General features: G+C 37.8%; 1 protein-coding gene across 2 annotated transcripts in view; it reads right to left on the reverse strand.

The window, feature by feature from the left end:
- Positions 1-245: 245 nt before the first annotated feature.
- LGSN (lengsin, lens protein with glutamine synthetase domain) overlaps positions 246-17,259 on the reverse strand; it is a 43,959-nt gene continuing 26,945 nt past the window's right edge. The window contains exons 3-5 of one of the 2 annotated variants that reach the window (XM_057302531.2): positions 9,905-10,071; positions 5,325-5,523; positions 246-4,903 (exon numbers count right to left, since the gene is read on the reverse strand). In XM_057302531.2, coding sequence (XP_057158514.1) covers positions 4,806-4,903; positions 5,325-5,523; positions 9,905-10,071 — 464 coding nt within the window. In that variant the 3' untranslated portion in view covers positions 246-4,805. Of the gene's footprint in view, positions 5,524-9,904; positions 10,072-17,259 lie in introns of both variants that reach the window. The other variant, XM_057302530.2, reaches the window with a different exon arrangement.

Below are 17,259 nucleotides of genomic sequence, written 5' to 3' on the forward strand. Positions count from 1 at the left end.
GGAGTTTCTAGAAGCAGAAAACCTGAAGAAGTTCTAATGACAGAAATTGCAGGATCAATAAAAAAACACAAACTGTTGGACTTCTCCACTGTCTCTATTCCTCCCTCTCTCTGGGTAGGTGAATTTGTGTGTTTTATACTGGACAAGCATAGTATTGTACTATGCTAATAACATATGCATTGATTGATTAAACATTAATTGAATTCCAGAACATATGCAAGGAACAAGAAGTATTAATGCAAATGTAAGTAAGATCTGTACCTTTTATTCTGAGAATTCACATCCTAATTAGCAATTAGGAAGTATCATGTAAACCCCTAATTATAGGCAGCATGAGAAGAGCTTTAACAGGGAAGGCACTGTGCACATAGGCAATGTTTAAAGACACAAATTCTTACCCCTGTCATAGAAAACCCAAGGTTAAAGGTATTGTCCAGTCATACCTATATCATAAACATATTGGTAAGCGTATTTTGTCAAACAGGTGACTGGAGATATGTCAATAGACTGTTCTGTTTTACTGATAAGCTCAGACTTCACTGTATGCTTTCAATTTTTATTCAGATTAAAGTTTTTTGATCTTTCATTGCCTTCAAATAATCATTTCAAGCGTTGTTGTTATTCACACACTGTAAAATGAAATTTTAGATTATAGAATGTCCTTGAAAATAGAAACTTGTTACAATACTAATGTTTTAATTTCTAGTCTTAAAATATTATCACTTTTAATTTACATTTCTTATGTATACTCATTTAATTACCAACTTTAAATTCAGTAATCACATTTTTCCCCTAAGCTTTGATTAGAACAATTATAGTAAATGAAAATAAGAAAGCAATTTTTGTAAAGCTATTTATAAAGCACCCTTTTCGAGCCATAAAGAAGCTTTCCAAATAGTTTTTTTCAGCATTAGGTCTACAAAAAAAATTATTTATGTTCTGCTTAAGATACACAGATCCACAACTCTTTCATCGTCTGCTCATCTTTGTTTTGGTCTCCCCTAGTATGATGGCTCCCAGCTGAAGGCTTAGCACACAAATGGTGCTCAATAAGTGCTGCTGAATGAATGTCTTACCCTCTTAACCCAGACCAAGAAGGTAGAAGCATCAGCAGAAAGTCCCTTCAACAATAGAAAGCCTATGAACAGATGAAAGAAATAGAAAAATAGATAACTGATTTTTACATGTGCCTACCCCAATTTGTCTTTGGCCCTGAACTCTGCTGGCCAATGCCTCTTTTTGGGTTGCCTTAAAGAACAAGAATATACATCAGCACACACCTAACTGAAATCTTGGTGGAGACTGCCACACCAACTTACGTTATCAACTGATTTGTAATCTATGGCTGAATATTTTCTTTGACTCACTACTGTACACTTAATACTGAAGATAATATTCCTAGTTATATAATTCCTTCACATGGCATCCTGAGTACTGTGTTTTTAAGTTATGCTAATAATGCGAAAGGGGAAAAAACGGCTTCAAACACTGTGATTATCAGACTTTTTACAGCATCTTTACTCATTATGGTAAAATGAAGTCAATGCATTAGACATGTTTCATTAAGGCCCGTGGACTATAAAGGGATATGCCACTTTATAGGGATGGGTTAGAGCCAATCCCATTTTTTGCATGTGTGGATCCCTTTGATTAACTCAGATTATCCTCTCTAGAAGTGGGAATATTGAGGAAGTCATCTTTCACTGGTTCTTATACCTTTATTCTTTCATCCCCCAATCCCTCAAATTCCCCACTCATATGCACACACACACACACAAACACACATACAACACACACATGGAAAAGAGAAAATAAATTTCATTGCAACTAACAAAGAATCAAAATCATTGTGGCTTAAAGAAGATAGAAGTTTGGTTCTCTCTCAGGTAAACATCTGGATGTAGGCAAGTCAAACTGCTCTACAAAGCAGAGATTCCACCTTATTACTGTACCCTGTGGAGCAAACCTCCCTTCCCAAGGACATTATCCTAGCCACATTATCTGTAGGCCACTCAGCAGGAAGGGTGAAGGCAGCAAGAGAAAGAAAGGGCAGAGCACACAGCATCCGTCATTTAAAAAAGTGTTCTAAAGTGTGATAGGGCATGGTGGCTCATGCCTGTAATCCTAGCACTTTGGGAGGCCAAGGCAGGCTGATCACCTGAGTTCAGGAGTTCAAGACCAGACTGGCCAATATGGTGAAACCCCATCTCTACTAAAAGGCCAGGCATGGTAGCAGGCACCTGGGATCCCAGCTACTTGGGAGGCTGAGGCAGGAGAATTGCTTGAACCCAGGAGGCAGAGGTTGCAGTGAGCCAAGACCCCCCCCCCCCCCCCCCATTGCACTTCAGCCTGGGTGACAAAGCGAGACTCCATCTCGGAAAAAAAAAAATACAAGAAAAGAAAAGAAAATGTCCTAAAGAACTTATATGCAACACTTCTGCTTTCACCTCTTTGCACTTAACCTAATAACATGACCACATCCAACCTTAATGAAGGCTCAGAAATATCATTTCATTTTTCATTGCTTTCAAAGAACATATTGAGGTTTTATTACTGAGAACAGAGGGGAAAATGAACAGAGGGGAATTTTCTAGCAGACAGCTAGAAAATTGGCATGAGAGTCTTCCTTATCCCTCCCATGATGTAATGTGTGGGATTTCATTCTGGAGGTTTCAGGACAGGTTCCCTTCCTTCCCTCACCTACCCTACACTATCTTTCTCTCTACCCCATATGCATCCATGAATTTTATTCTTTTCTTTTTTTTAAGACAGTGTCTCACTCTGTCACCCAAGCTGGAGTGCAGTGGTGTGATTATGGCTCACTGCAGCCTGAAACTCCCAGGCTCAAGCGATCCTCCCTTCTCAGCCTCCCACATAGCTGGGACTACAGGCATGTGCCACCATGCGAGGCACTTTTTTTTTTTTTTTTTGTAGAAACAGGGGTCTCACTATGTGGTCCAGGCTGGACTCAAACTCCTGGCCTCAAGCAATCCTCCTGCCTTGGCCTCCCAAAGTGCTGGGAACTTTCTTCTTATGTATCCAAACACACTTCTCCTGCTCAAAGGAAAAAAGAAGGGAGTAATTAGTGAAGGATAGACTGACTTTCACTGTTTAAGCTACTGAGTAATATGAATTTTAATAAGAGGATCTGAGCCAAATTCTAATCCTCTGCTTGTGTGTTTGCTATCTAAATTGAGACCACAGTCAGTTTTAATTGAACATAAAATCTGCTGTTTGATCCTAAGCAGTAGAATAATGTTTCATTTGCTAGTAAGTGGATTTTGGACTTCTTCCCAAAAGAAGCTAAACTTTTGTGATAGTTACAATATTATCTCATTCAAACAAAGGCCTGGAACACGTAATATTCTCTGGGGAGGTACCAACCTCTGTGAGCAGCAGATTCAGTAATTTGAATAACAAACTTAAACTCCAAACATAGCCCTGGCTAGCCAGGCAGTTGTTCTCACACTCCACAGAGCACTAGAGGTTTCAGAGGAACATCTAGTTTCAAAGAATGAAGCAGAGTAGACAGAGCCCACCTACCCTCACACACAAACATCTTTCTATCTATACTTTGTGTATTGAACTTCTATATGAGGCATTGTTAAAAGAAAGGCTTTAACTACTTTTAAAATCTGACCTCGTTGTTCCCAGCTCCAATTCTATTCCTTAGGGATTTGTTTCTTGAGGACATTATAACCTTGAAGTTCATAAGCTTTTCAGGAGCTAGTGGAGAAGGGTGAAAAGAGAAGAGACTTAGGGGAAAACTGCCTACCTGTCATTATATTTTGGCAAAAGTTTATTTAACTTGTTTAGAAAGACCATAATGGTGCATACAACCTGGATTCACAATATTATTTGATTAGCGAGACTATATTAGTATATTTGTCTCCCTGGAAATCATAACCTATGTGTACCATTAAAATTTTTTCTCCTTTTCTTTTTTTTCTTTTTTAGTCATTTAAATTTTGCTTTCTAATGCTTAAGTCTTTTTTTTCTTAATGTGCAAATATATTTATTGCCGCCCAAAATTGGATATTCTTATCCAGGTCAACATACACATAGGAAATGACTAACTGACAAGATCTGGTAAGTTTGAATATTATAGCTTCACCACAACTTTGTTGTTTGTTTCTGTTATCAGAATCTTCTCAGCAGTCCTACTTCATCTGTCAAATATTCCATGGACAAAAAAAAAAGTCAAAATCATTCGTAATCTTGTTATTGTTGCTGTTGTTAATTACAAAAGTTCAGTCTTTTTGTTTTGGTAGATTAGCTTTAAGTAACAATTACATGTCTAAAGGAGTAGTTGTGAGCTCTATTCTAAATAAAATACTCTAAGAATTTATTTCTCTCTGCAGCTATTTCTTCATTCTCCAACTCATATTTCTTCATGGCAACAAAATATCGAATAAAGGTTTCTCCTAGAGCCTGTCTCAGGCATTGATCTTCTTCCAGTGCCACAAGGGCATCTTCTAGTTTTAAAGGGATCTCAGAAGGTTCTACTTGGTAAAAGTCTGTGCTCTCATCTGGACCAGCCAAGACCTCATTACTGCTATGAAGTCCATCTAAGCCAGCAGCAACAGTTGCAGCCAGCACCAAGTAAGGGTTTGCTGTTGCTGAGCCTAGTTTATTTTCTATCCGGGTGCCTTTCTCTCCATGACATTTGATATTAAATATACAGCTGTTGTCATTGTATCCCCATGTTGTAGGCACACTCTTCTTCAGGTCTTTCCTGTCCTTGGAATAACGCTTTCGGCAGCTAACAGAAGGCGCCATCAGGCAGCTGAGCGCAGCAGAGTGCTTCAAGAGTCCTGCCAACCATTTTTTCCCAGTGATCGTGAGCTGCTTAGTTCCAGAAGTGCTGCAGAACATGTTTTTCTTCCTATCGACATCCCAGAGACTATGAGACAAAATCCCTGAATCACAAAATCCAGTCTCAATGAAGAAGCTGGCAATGTAGTTATATTTCCTTGCCACTTCTTTGACACCTGTTCTGAGGGTAAATGCATTATCAGCTGAGCTAATGCCAAATTCAGGCAGGAAAGAGATTTCCATCTGACCAGGCCTGGTAGAGGAGGAAAAACTCTCGACATTGGCTCCAGTGTGATACAAGCCATCAACAAGTTCCTGCATGAAGGGCTGATCATGGTTATTTAAAAATGCTGAAGCAGGAAAAGATATAATCTTTGAATTTAAAATTTCGGGCACACCAAAAATGCAAAAATCATAGATGAAAGCAGAAAGCAGGGAAAAGCCAGAGGCCTGCAGCTGGCTCAGCTGCCTCTTTGCAATGTACCTTGGGGAAGTCAAAAGAGGCTCACCAGTCACAGTGAAGGTATCACATATCACTCTTGCAGTTCTGTCAGCCCATGGCAAAACTCTAAAGGTTGATAACTCTGGCATTAGGACTATGTCGCTATTAAAGCATGTGGCTCTTATGTGATTCATTTCATTGTCCTTAGGATTTGGTATCACTTCAAGATAACCTCGGGGCATGCAAACACCATGGCTCACTTTCTCCTAAAGAAGGAAAAAAATGAAGAAATTAGGTTTTGAAAACAAACAAAAGGGTCGGGTGGGGGGGGTGGAAAAAGGCTTGCTAATGAAAAAAAAATATATATATATATATAAAATATATATATATATATGTTTAACATTTGTTGGTTAACACTAACTTGATATCAGATAAATGTTAAACATTTTAAAATAAAACCCCCAAAGGCAACTTTATAAACAATGCATTGTTTTAAGCCTTGAAGGCCTTATATGCTCTTAGATCTGAAAATAGCAGTTATAAATGAAAGGTATAATGATAAAGAAAATCCGTTACAGCAAAAAACAAAGGTAAAGCCTTATGGAATTATTTGAAATTATCATCATCAAAAGTGCTTCCTGAAGCACTTTTTATTTTATAGTACAGTTGTTAATTCTTCAGATAAGGCTTTATTTTTGCTTATTTTATTGTAATCCTGAGTTAACTGACCCTCAAAAGTCTACAGTAAACAATTCTCAATCCTTCTCAAATTGCAGACTATGGTCAGTACTGTGGCACACAGCACATTTGTCCTAACACCAGGGGAGCCAGGATGCTGACAGCTGCATTCCTCTCTTTATTCACTTTTACAACCCATTTAAGAATTAAAAACCTCACTGTCTCAGAGTCCCAGAACCCTTGTCCATGAATGTGGACCTATAACTCCAAAGTTATAGCTTCCAAAATGTTGTAGCCTTCAAGTCAGCATGAACTGGGTGTCAACAGATCTGCCTTCTCATCCTAGCTCTTTCGTTAATTGCTTCTGTGAATTTCGGCAAGTCATTGGATTATGTGCCTCAGCTTCCACATCAGTAAAACAAGTGTTAGTCTAGATGACTGCTAAGGTACTTTCTAGCCATCTATCTCTAGGGTTCAGTGAATTTGGTCATTTATTTAACTTTTGCTCTGTGCCAGGCAACAGGGAAGCAATAAGGTTATTAAGTTGAACAGACACATAAAACAATTTCTGAAAATTATGTATTAGAAATATCAACAAGGTTGAATGTTACGTTAATAGATGGAGAAAAATCACTGAGTATAAAAGGTTGGTTCCCATGAAGTCAGTGAAGATCATGAGGTTAATAAAACACTCTAACAATCTGCAAGCCAGACAATTTCCTTTCCTTTCTTTCTCTTTCTTTCTCTTTTTTTCCCCTTATAAACAACAGAAACTTATTCCTCTTTAGTTCTGGAGACTGAGAAGTGCGAGATAAAGGCAACAGCAGATTTGGTGTCTGGTGAGGGCTGCTTTCTGGTTCGTATATGGCTTCTTCTTGTGTATCCTTACATGGTGGAAGGAAGCCAGACTATTTCTTATGCTACCTCCAGACCCCAAGAAGCATGGCTATCAAAGAGGGGCTGGTATTAGCCAAAGTAATTTACTGGTTCACTCTTCGGCATTTGCCCATGAACCACTGCCTCCACTTTCAACCATCTCTACACATATTTTCGAATGCTATTTGACTGAACTGATCCAACTCCACTTTAACCAATAATAAAGTTGAGTGAGCCAAACACCATTTGGTGCCTGCCTAATTTTCCAACTCACTCATGGACCTGTACATGTAAACTTTATACACACACGCACACACACACACACGCATACTGTGGGATATTAGAATATTATAGCATGGAATCCTTTAATTCATATTTTCACTATAAGCAATAATGTCATTTCCCTGCTTGTCAGTTTTTTAGTTTGAAATTCCGTATATTAGTTCTTTACATATCTAAAATGAGAAATAATATATATTATTCATGAGACTTCTATGAGTTCCTGCAATTTAAATCTGTGTTTGTATTCACTTGGCTGTGAGTAGTAGACAACAGCTGGTTGCCATTTCACTCCAATAGTCCTATATGAACTCATACCATAGTAAAAAGTCACACTTTATTCTTTAGATTATTTAGTTCGTATTTTTTTGAACGCTCTTTTCTGGCACTGTAATTTGCTTTATTCTTTTCTTGGACATAGAGAATGCAAACTACTCTCTATTAGTTATAGGAAATATATGAATATATGTTAATATATTCATGATAATATATTGTCTTAAGTAGTGTTTATAGATATAAAGCACTGGAACAACTTCATCTTCAATATAGATCACTATGGACCCAATAAAATTTTTGCAGAATAACTTAAATCCTTATCACAAATGAAACTTGGACCATAGTAAAGGTCATCTTTTGAAATAAAACAAGAATTAGTTACAAGTCCTGTAGCAATATATCATAATTTGTCTAGATCAAATATAGAAAAAGCCTACATTATTTGCATATAATTTAAATAAAAATCAACCCTTTTGATAGAACAGAGATAATATAAGTTGGTTGTAAGATTTAAACCTTAAAACACCACACACACATGCAATGTTTAGGTTACTTTGCACAAATGAATCTTTTTTTTTTTTGAGATGGAATAAGGTACACACACACACACACGATATTTAGGTTACTTTGCACAGATGAATCTTTTTTTTATTTTTTATTTTTTGAGATGGAGTTTCACTCTTTTTGCCCAGGCTGGAGTGCAATGGCGCGATCTCGGCTCACTGCAACCTCCGCCTTCCGGGTTCAAGCGATTCTCCTGCCTCAGCCTCCCAAGTAGCTGGATTACAGGCCCCTGCCACCAGGCCCAGCTAATTTTTGTATTTTTAGTAGAGATGGGGTTTCACCATGTTGGCCAGGCTGGTCCCAAATTCCTGACCTCAGGTGATCCGTCGGCCTCAGCGTCCCAAAGTGCTGGGATTACAGGCATGAGCCACTGCGCCCGGCCTCTTAAACCTATTTTTAATGTTTATTCACAGCAAATTTTCCAAAATAAATTATTTTCTCTTAAATTACAAATATTCATTGTGCTAATACTCATTATTTATACCTTCACAAGTTTCAAAAATAAATTTAAAGTGGCTTCTTAAAAAAATATAGATACTCTATGATCATTAAATGAGAACAAAATAATAATAACTAGGTAATGAAATAGGGAAGTTAGTTATTAGGAAACTGGGACTAAGAATAAATATAGCCATTGAGAAGGTGTATAATGAGTTACATTAAAATTCTCATGAGAAACAAACTTTTTCTCTAGCTAAACTCAAGGAAAAAAAGTGTTTTTTGTATGTGGGATATTGAACAAAATAATGAAAAATATTTTCAGTAGCAGTTGGATAAAAAAAAGTATGCAGAATTTTTCTCTTTATGTCAATTATATCAATCCTTAGCAAGTATAAGCAGCATACTGTTTTATTTTTGTAAAAGGATTCCATGGAGAAACTAGAGTAATGTCCTATATATGGACTTTTAGGTGCCATTAGTAAATAAATGATTAAAATTTGACAAAAACTGAATAGCAAACACTTTTACATTGAGGTCTCTGGCAAGTACTTAAAGTGCCAGTTACTTTTCCTTATGATTGAAAGAGACTCATTTCAATTATATTCTGGGCTTGTCCACAAGAAAATCCTCATTTTTTATAGAAATTAAGCAACATGTATTCTTGCCTGAATGACGAGGAAACAATATCTGCAAGCAGGTCCAAATAATTCCTTAAGAAAGAAGTTTGAATCTGTTAGAATTATTTAAAAAGAGTTTTTGAAGATGTCCAGTTTTCCCCAACATGAAGCAAATTTAAAAATTAGAATCTGATGTTAATGTGATAAAAGTGTAATATTTTTAAACAGTTAAACCTAGAGGATGCTTAACTTTCACACTTTCTTAAATAGTACTGACCTGATGTCCCTTGCTAAGAAATTTGATATTTAGTTAACACAACAACTCAGTCATCAAAATAAACACATGACAAAAACTGATACAAAAAATTAAGGAACTCTCAAAACAACAAAAACAATATTTCTTGATATCATCATTTTTGGGAATTTAATAATATTCATTAAGTCATCCAACAACAATGGAATATTTTCTTATCAGAATTTGGAGCTGAAAGGAATACATTTTTTATCTAGCAAATATTTTCTATTTAATCATTTTTTCCTTTTTATGTTTGCTTTTGGGTCTTCTGTTGCAATTTTCTCATGTCAAATAAAATATAATCTTCATAATTGCAGTAAGGGAGAAAAAATAATTCTGTAGAGCAAAATTATTCAAGGCAGGACTAAAATTACCAGCCTCAATTAGTTTTGTATTTCTATTGGGTAAAGAAATTGCTGTTTGAGAGCTGAGAGTACGTGTTTAGCTCCTTGGGGAGCAATAATGTGTTTGGGAGGAACAAGGGAAGAAACAAAATAAGTTATTGATTTTCAGCTTGAATTGCTGTATAAGATTACAAGAAAATAAGAAAGAGTAATAAGAACTGTTTGCTTGCTAATGGTCATGAAATTACATTTAGTCACAACTGTGTGTAAAACTCACTTGAAAAAAGTGTGCAGGGATAGTCTTAGACCTGGACACGCCGTGGAGGTCTGTTGTTTCAAATCGTACAAACTGGAGGCGATTTTTGGCCATGGCTTGTCTAATGTGTTTCATTCTAGAAGAGAGTTGAGGTGGGGTCAAAATTTGACTGCTGTCCCTCATGCAATCTGCAAAATAAAAAAATAGGTTCTAACTCACGAGATCATGATGGACTGAGAAGCAAAAGGAGACTGGAGACTAGTGAATTAGTCAATATTATTAACAAAAACATTATATATTCATCATGTCACTGGCTTAGAGTTGGATATCTTACCTTTCTTATTCTGCCTTTACCGTCTTCCCAAGAACATTGTGTCTAAACAACCTGAGAGATCATTTATCAGTTAGGACGAGGTCAAAATTGACATTATTTGCATAAGGATATAGCGATATCATATGTAGATACTTACTGAAAATCCCTTTGCTTATGGAAATTAGAACATATTTGCATAAGTTCACAGCAAAAAAGGGACCATAAAAGCCTGTCTGTAGGTGACTATTATTAAACATATTTGGGCTTCTTGAACTAACTGTTAATTTCTAAATTTAAATTTCTATATGATTAAAAGTGAATTTGGTTTTATTTTGAGGGGTTTTGTCTCATTCTGGGAGTTTTTTGCCCAAAGGGCTTTATATCTTTTTAATGGCATCTAACTCTAAGAAATGTACATATTTCTGTCAAATTTAAAACTTGCTTAAATAAGCAAACAAAAGTGTGGGTTTTTTTTAAGAATGAGAGTGTAGGAGATGAAAAATCTGGACTGCATACTCAATTTAAAATTAGAAACATAAAAAACATTCTTTTCAAGACTTTTAAGATAGTTTGAAAATTCTAACTGTAGAGCTAGAAGAGAACTTTGGAGATAAATCATCTAATCTAACCAACTCGTTAGCTTGAGTCCCAAAGTGGTACAATGAGTTACTCCAAACCACACCATCAGTCCACTGCAGAATTGAAACTAGAATGCAGACTTTTGATTCATGCTGGGTGGCTTATTACCACAAATTAAATTAATATGTCTAGAGCACATAGAATGGTCAGGCAAATAGTACACATTATAAATGTTAGTTGCTGTCAGAACTTTTAGGAGAGGCAGCAGAGTGTAGTTTGGGTTAGCACAAAACACTGAAGTCCATCTACCTCCCTTCCAATCCTACCTTTGCCCTAGCAACAATCTTATCCTCTTTATGACTTGACTTTCTCATCAATAACATATGACCTACTTCATAGGCTTGTTATGAGGATTAACAAGTTATTAACAGTTACTGGCAGACAGTAAGCACCATGTAAGTGCTACTTAAATGCATAAAGTGAGTACAATTACTCTAGCCCAAGTAAATGTTATCATGATCAAGTCTGCATCAAAACACCCATCAATCTCTCACATCATTGATGTTGAGCAGCTGTAATTTTAAAGTGATACCTGAGTATTCTTTTGCAAGATTTAATTAGGCTTTAAAACTAAGCATAAACATTGACAGTTTAGAAACATAGATTAAGTAGATTTTAAGTATGAAGCATGGGAAAAACAAATTACTGGTTCCACATATGCAAATATATTAGTGATAATGTGCTATCACTGATACATTTGGCTACTCTGAAACTCCGGAGGCTTTATAACTACCTTCCATTTAAAACAAACAATTAAACTGCAGCAATTAAAGTATTTCATGCTAAATTAACCTTGCTGTATTCCCAACCTACACTGAAATATTGGGTGTTCAGCCCAAGATGAAGAATGCTCCTTAAAACAAAATGTAAAGGCATTTTAAAATATGGAAATTTGGGTCAGGCGTGGTGGCTCACTCCTGTAATACCAGCAGGAGTGAGGTGGGCAGATCACTTGGGGCCAGGAGTTCAAGACCAGCCTGGGCCAGTTCAAGACCAGCCTGGGCAACATAGCAAAACCCCATCTCTATTAAAAATACAAAAATTTGCTGGGTGTGGTGTCATGCGCCCGTAGTCCCAGCTACTAAGGAGGCTGAAACACAAGAATCGCTTGAGCCTGGGAGGTGGAGGTTGCAGTGAGCAAAGATCGCGCCACTGCACTCCAGCCTATGCCACAAAGAGGGACTGTCTTAACAAATAATAATAATAATATGGAAATTTTTAGATAATGAGTATTCTAAACATAATAAGCAATTATACATAGGCTATAAAGAAGACATCTCCTATAAAAGGAGAAAGGGTAATTTTATTGGTTCACTAGTAATAGGATAACAGGTAGTCTTACTAGTTTTTTGCTTTATCTGTGTCTCCTAAACTTTCCACAATGAATACATATTATTTTAAAATAAGAATATTTGGCTGGGTGCAGTGGCTCAAGCCTGTAATCTCTTCACTTTGGGATGCCGAGGCAGGTGGATCACGAGGTCAGGAGTTCAAGACCAGCCTGACCTACATGGTGAAACCCCGTCTCTACAAAATGTTTTTTAAAAAACTAGCCAGGCATGGTGGCATTCACCTGTAATCCCAGCTACTCAGGAGGCTGAGGCAGGAGAATCTCTTGAGCCTGGGAGGTGGAAGTTGCAGTGAGCTGAGATGGTGCCATTGTACTCCAGCCTGGGTGACAGAGTGAGACTCCATCTCAAAAAAAATAAATAAATAAATAAATAAATAATAATAATATTCATTCACTCAACATAGATATTTTTCATTATCACATACTATTCATACTGAACGTGTACCTAGGAATCAGCCAGAAAGAGCCCTACCCTCATAGAACTTTATATTATGATGTGGGGCGAGTATAGATAATAAACATGCCATCAAATACAAGGGTGGGATAAATTCACACAGTGAAAGGGCTGGAAAAAAAAAAACCATAATCACCTGAAGTATTAATTGTATGAAACTTGATCACAACATGGACAGCTCTAACCCTTGATTAATTTTGAAGTCTCCAAGTTGCCCTGTGACTGGACAGTGAGTAGGGTAGTTTACTAAAGCTACTATGACAAATGCCCCAGACAGGCGGCTTACATAGAAATTTATTTTCTCATAGTTCTGAAGGCTAGAGGTCCGAAACCAAAGGTGTCAGCAGGATTGTTTCTTCTAAACTCTCTCTCCCCTTGGCTTCTATACAGCCATCTTCTTCAAGCACCTTCACATGTTCTTTTCTCTGTGCATGTCTGTGGCCTAAACTCTTCTTCATATGAGGACATGAATCATAATGGATTAGGGGCCACCCTACTGACCTAAGTTAACCTTAATTACCTCTTTAAAGAACGTATCTCCAAATTCAGCCACACTATCAGGTACTGAAGGTTAGGATTTCATTTTAACAATTTTGGAGGAACACCATTCAACACATAACAGTGTATCATTCTGTTTCTATTTTCTTCAGTGTCCTTATTGGCACCTGCCACACTGTATACTCACATGTTCCTGTCATTCTCCATTGCCTATCAGCTCCTTGAGAGCCAGGGCTTAGTTTTACCTGCTGCTGTTTTCTTGGTACTTGTAGCAGTATAGGCATCTCATAGTCACTCAACAAATATTTTTTAAATAAGTGAGTGAGTGAATGAATGAATACATCCTGTGTGATTTGACTTTGTCTAATTAATAAGTAAAAGTTGTCATCATATATTTTAGTACATATCCTAAGCATCGATTTTTCATTTAAAAGTTCAATTCTTTCACCAAATATGAGAACCCTATCCAATCCCATTTCATTTTCAAGGCATCAACTGATCTTGCTGCATCATTGTCTGAATTTATTTTCTTCAATAAATCATACTTGTTATTTACAATTAAACCTTTTGGTCAGCCTTTCCCAGTTGCACATGATGAATAGCAGGCAGATAATTGCCAGTTCAGGAGCTCATTTGTTTTTCCTACAGTGTGGTTCCTAGGAGATTTTTCTTCTTTTCTATTCCCTCAGAGGATTAATAAATTAAATCAATGTGTTTTTGTAGAAGATGTTTTAATGCTGTGAATGTTTAGGGAAAAAATAAGAAAATATTTAAAAAAAAAAAAAAAACCTTAAAGCTCTATAGCAACTAGGAGGCCTTGGAGAAATTTTGTTTGTGTTCAGTGACAATGAGGACATATATCAGTTATATATAGAGAACAAGCCATGGTCACTTATAAAAGGGAGATTGAAGAGATGTTTGGGCTTTCAGAAATACCAATTCAAAGAAAGGGAAAAGTGCACTTGAGAGAAAACTCTGGAATACATTCAGCTTATTGCACACCTAGCATAATGTACCATGCTCTTTCAAGGTCCAGCCATCTTTCATCATTGTGGCTATGGTGAGAGCCACCCTGTTTGTGCTACCTTCTGGCCACATCATATTAGCGCAGACATTGTTGGAAAGCCCAGGTGGCAGAATAACCAGGTACAAAGCAGGGAAAAAAAGCAATACAATAAAAAGTGGGAGGGAAAGGGGGCTTTTCTTTGAAAAAAAAAAAGTATTAGTTTTGGAAAAACTTAGAGAAGTTACTCCAAAGAAGAAACACCATATCAAAATTCCTTACACTTATTTTGGGAGTTTATTTTTAAATTATGTATATGTATTGGTTTGTGGTTTAAATTTTTAGTACTGAAGGCCTATAGAGAACTTAATACACTCTGGGCCAAAAAGGGAGCTTCTGAGCTAAAGAAGTTGAGTTAGTAATGGTACCCATGCTGTAAGTCACAATTGACAGTGCAAAGAGAGCTCATGATACAAGATCTTTCTCCAGATTTCTGGCTTAAGACAAAGAAATGGTAAATCCCTCTCTCTTTTGTAGCTAAAACTAGAATATATAAAACAATGACCACAAACTGTGGAGGAGTCAATGTGGCCAGCAGATGTTATCTGATTAGTCTTCCCAGTGTTTAGAAACTTTTTTGAAATAGTGGACAGCACTTCACTATTAGAAAATTTTATGTAAAAATCTTGAGTTCAAATTTATTTTGAAACTAGATCTGGCAACCATGGGTAGGTATTTCTCCATAGCAACAACTGGTTGGAACTCTGAGGTAGTCTAGATAGGCAGGCAACCTCTACTTCACGGGGTGGCAAGCATTTTCTGTAAAGGACCAGATAGTAAATATTTGCAACCGTGTAGGCCATATGGTATTCGTTGCAGCTACTCATTTAGCACAATGTCATTTTAGCACAAAAGCAGCTATAAACAATTTGTAAACATTACTTAGAAAAACTGACCAGCAAGCTGAATTTAGCCTTTGGGCCATAGTCTGTTGCTCTCTGCTCCAGTTTTCTCATGACCAGAACCACTCCCTATGTTCTTACACCAGCCCATCTTTTGTATTAACTGTCTGGCCCCTGTGGGTATTTGTATCAACAGCCGCCTGATGTTCAGAGGTTGTTAGTGCTCATGCTCTTCACTTCGGAGAAATTCATAAAGCCAAAGTAGAGAGAAATTCAGTTATGAGAGACGGTGTGGTAGTGAGATGGGAGAGTTCCCTGACCTCCTCGCGGAGCATGCAACAGGGACATGACTCATTTACTCGGCCACTGCACTCAAACCACTTATGGGAGGGGGAACATGCAGGTGAGCCAAGGTGAGCGCTTTCAGGTTGCGGCCCTACAGCAGGGTTTAGGGGTGTTACCATGCTCTTTTAGTTTTGCCATCCACGGACGGCTGTTAACCAGCTCAGTGGAGAGTCCGGGTAACGGCCTTTTACACCCTATTCTCTAGGTACCTGGCTCCTTGTCCGGAGTCCAGGAAGAATCAGGTCACATGGACTAGAAGGATGGTGAATGTGGGGATTTTATTGAGTGATGGAGGTGGCTCTCAGTGGGATGGTTGGGGAGCAGGAAATGGGATGGAGTGGGAATATGACTTTCCCCTGGAGTTCGGCTGTCCCGCGACGGATCTCCTCTCCGACCGTCCCCAGCTGAACTCCTCCCCACCTTCAGATGCTCCTTCCCTCTCTGCCATTCTGTTCTCCTGCTCTGTCAGTGGAGCTTGGGGTTTATATGGGCATAGGATAGGGACATGGTGGGCCAGAGTGGTCTTGGAAAAGGCAACATTTTGGAACAAAAACAGAAATGTCTGTTCCTATTCAGGGCCATGGGTTTCCAGGCTTGAGGGTGGAGCCTTTGCCAGGGAACTGCCCTCTTCTATGCAGTATTTCCCTGCCTCCTTTCGGTATCAGTAGGCAGAATAACCCCTCGAAAATTTCTTCCATACCTAATCTCTGGAATATGTGAATATGTTAAATTGCATGGCAAAAGGGACTTTGCAAATGTAATTAAGGTTATGGACCTTAAAATAGGGATATTATCTTGGATTATCCATCTAAGCCCTTGAAATTAGATGGCTTTCTCCAGCTGAAGGCAGAAAAGGGATGTGGAAGAAGGGGAATTCAGAAAAGCTCTAAATATGAGAAGGATTTGAGGCATTGCTATCTCTGAGATATAAAACCACAGAGAGGATTCTGGGAGATAAGGGCCACCCCAGCTGACAGCCAGCCAGGACACAAGAACCTCACTTCTACAGTCACAAAGAACTGGATTCTCTCAACAATCTGAATGAACTTGTAAATGTACTGTTGCCTGGAATCTCTAGATAAGAAACCAGATGGCAATACCTTGACTTCAGCCTTGGAAAACCTGAAACAAGGAAACCAGATGAGCCAACCTAGACTTCTAACATACAAAACTGTGAGATAGTACACTTGTATTTTTAAAAAGATAATAAGTTTGTGTTTACTTTCCAGGCTCTAGCTCTTCCTTAGGCCCTATGTGTACTAAAGGATTTAACCTTGCCCAAAGAGAGCTCTGGTCTTCGCCCTTGGTCCCTGGGAGATAATCTCCAAGCATTTAGAATGTCTTGCCTGACAAGAGTGTCTTTGTTTACCAAGGGGTTCTAGGCCACACCAGACACTCTAACAATGTTATTTATAGTGGTGACTTCAAGTCATGCAGTAACTGCTTGATCCCCAAAGCGGCTGGAGAGTGAGGTCAGCCAAATGCCCAGTTAACCATGAAGCCCCAGTAAAGACTCTGGACACCAAGACTCAAGTGAGCTTCCTTGGTTGGCAATATTCCTCACGTTATTGCCAAGAGAATAGTGCTGTCTGTCCATGACTCCACTAAGAAAGGACAAGTGAACATTCTGTGCTTAGAACTTGCCTGAACTGCCCATGGCTGATTTTTAATCTGTATCCTTTTAGTGTAATAAACCATAACCTTGAATATAACAGCTTTCAGTGAGTTCAGTAAGTCCTTCCAGCAAATTACCAAAACTAAGGTTAACTTGGGGGATTCCAAAACTTGTAATTGGTGTCAGAAATGAGGGTAATGTGGTAGACACTATCCCTCTAACGTCCCACTCTGGTATATTCTCATCTTTCCAAATC

The sequence above is a fragment of the Pan paniscus genome, chromosome 5, assembly GCF_029289425.2.
Source record: "Pan paniscus chromosome 5, NHGRI_mPanPan1-v2.0_pri, whole genome shotgun sequence".
NCBI classification, from domain to species: Eukaryota; Metazoa; Chordata; class Mammalia; order Primates; family Hominidae; genus Pan; species Pan paniscus.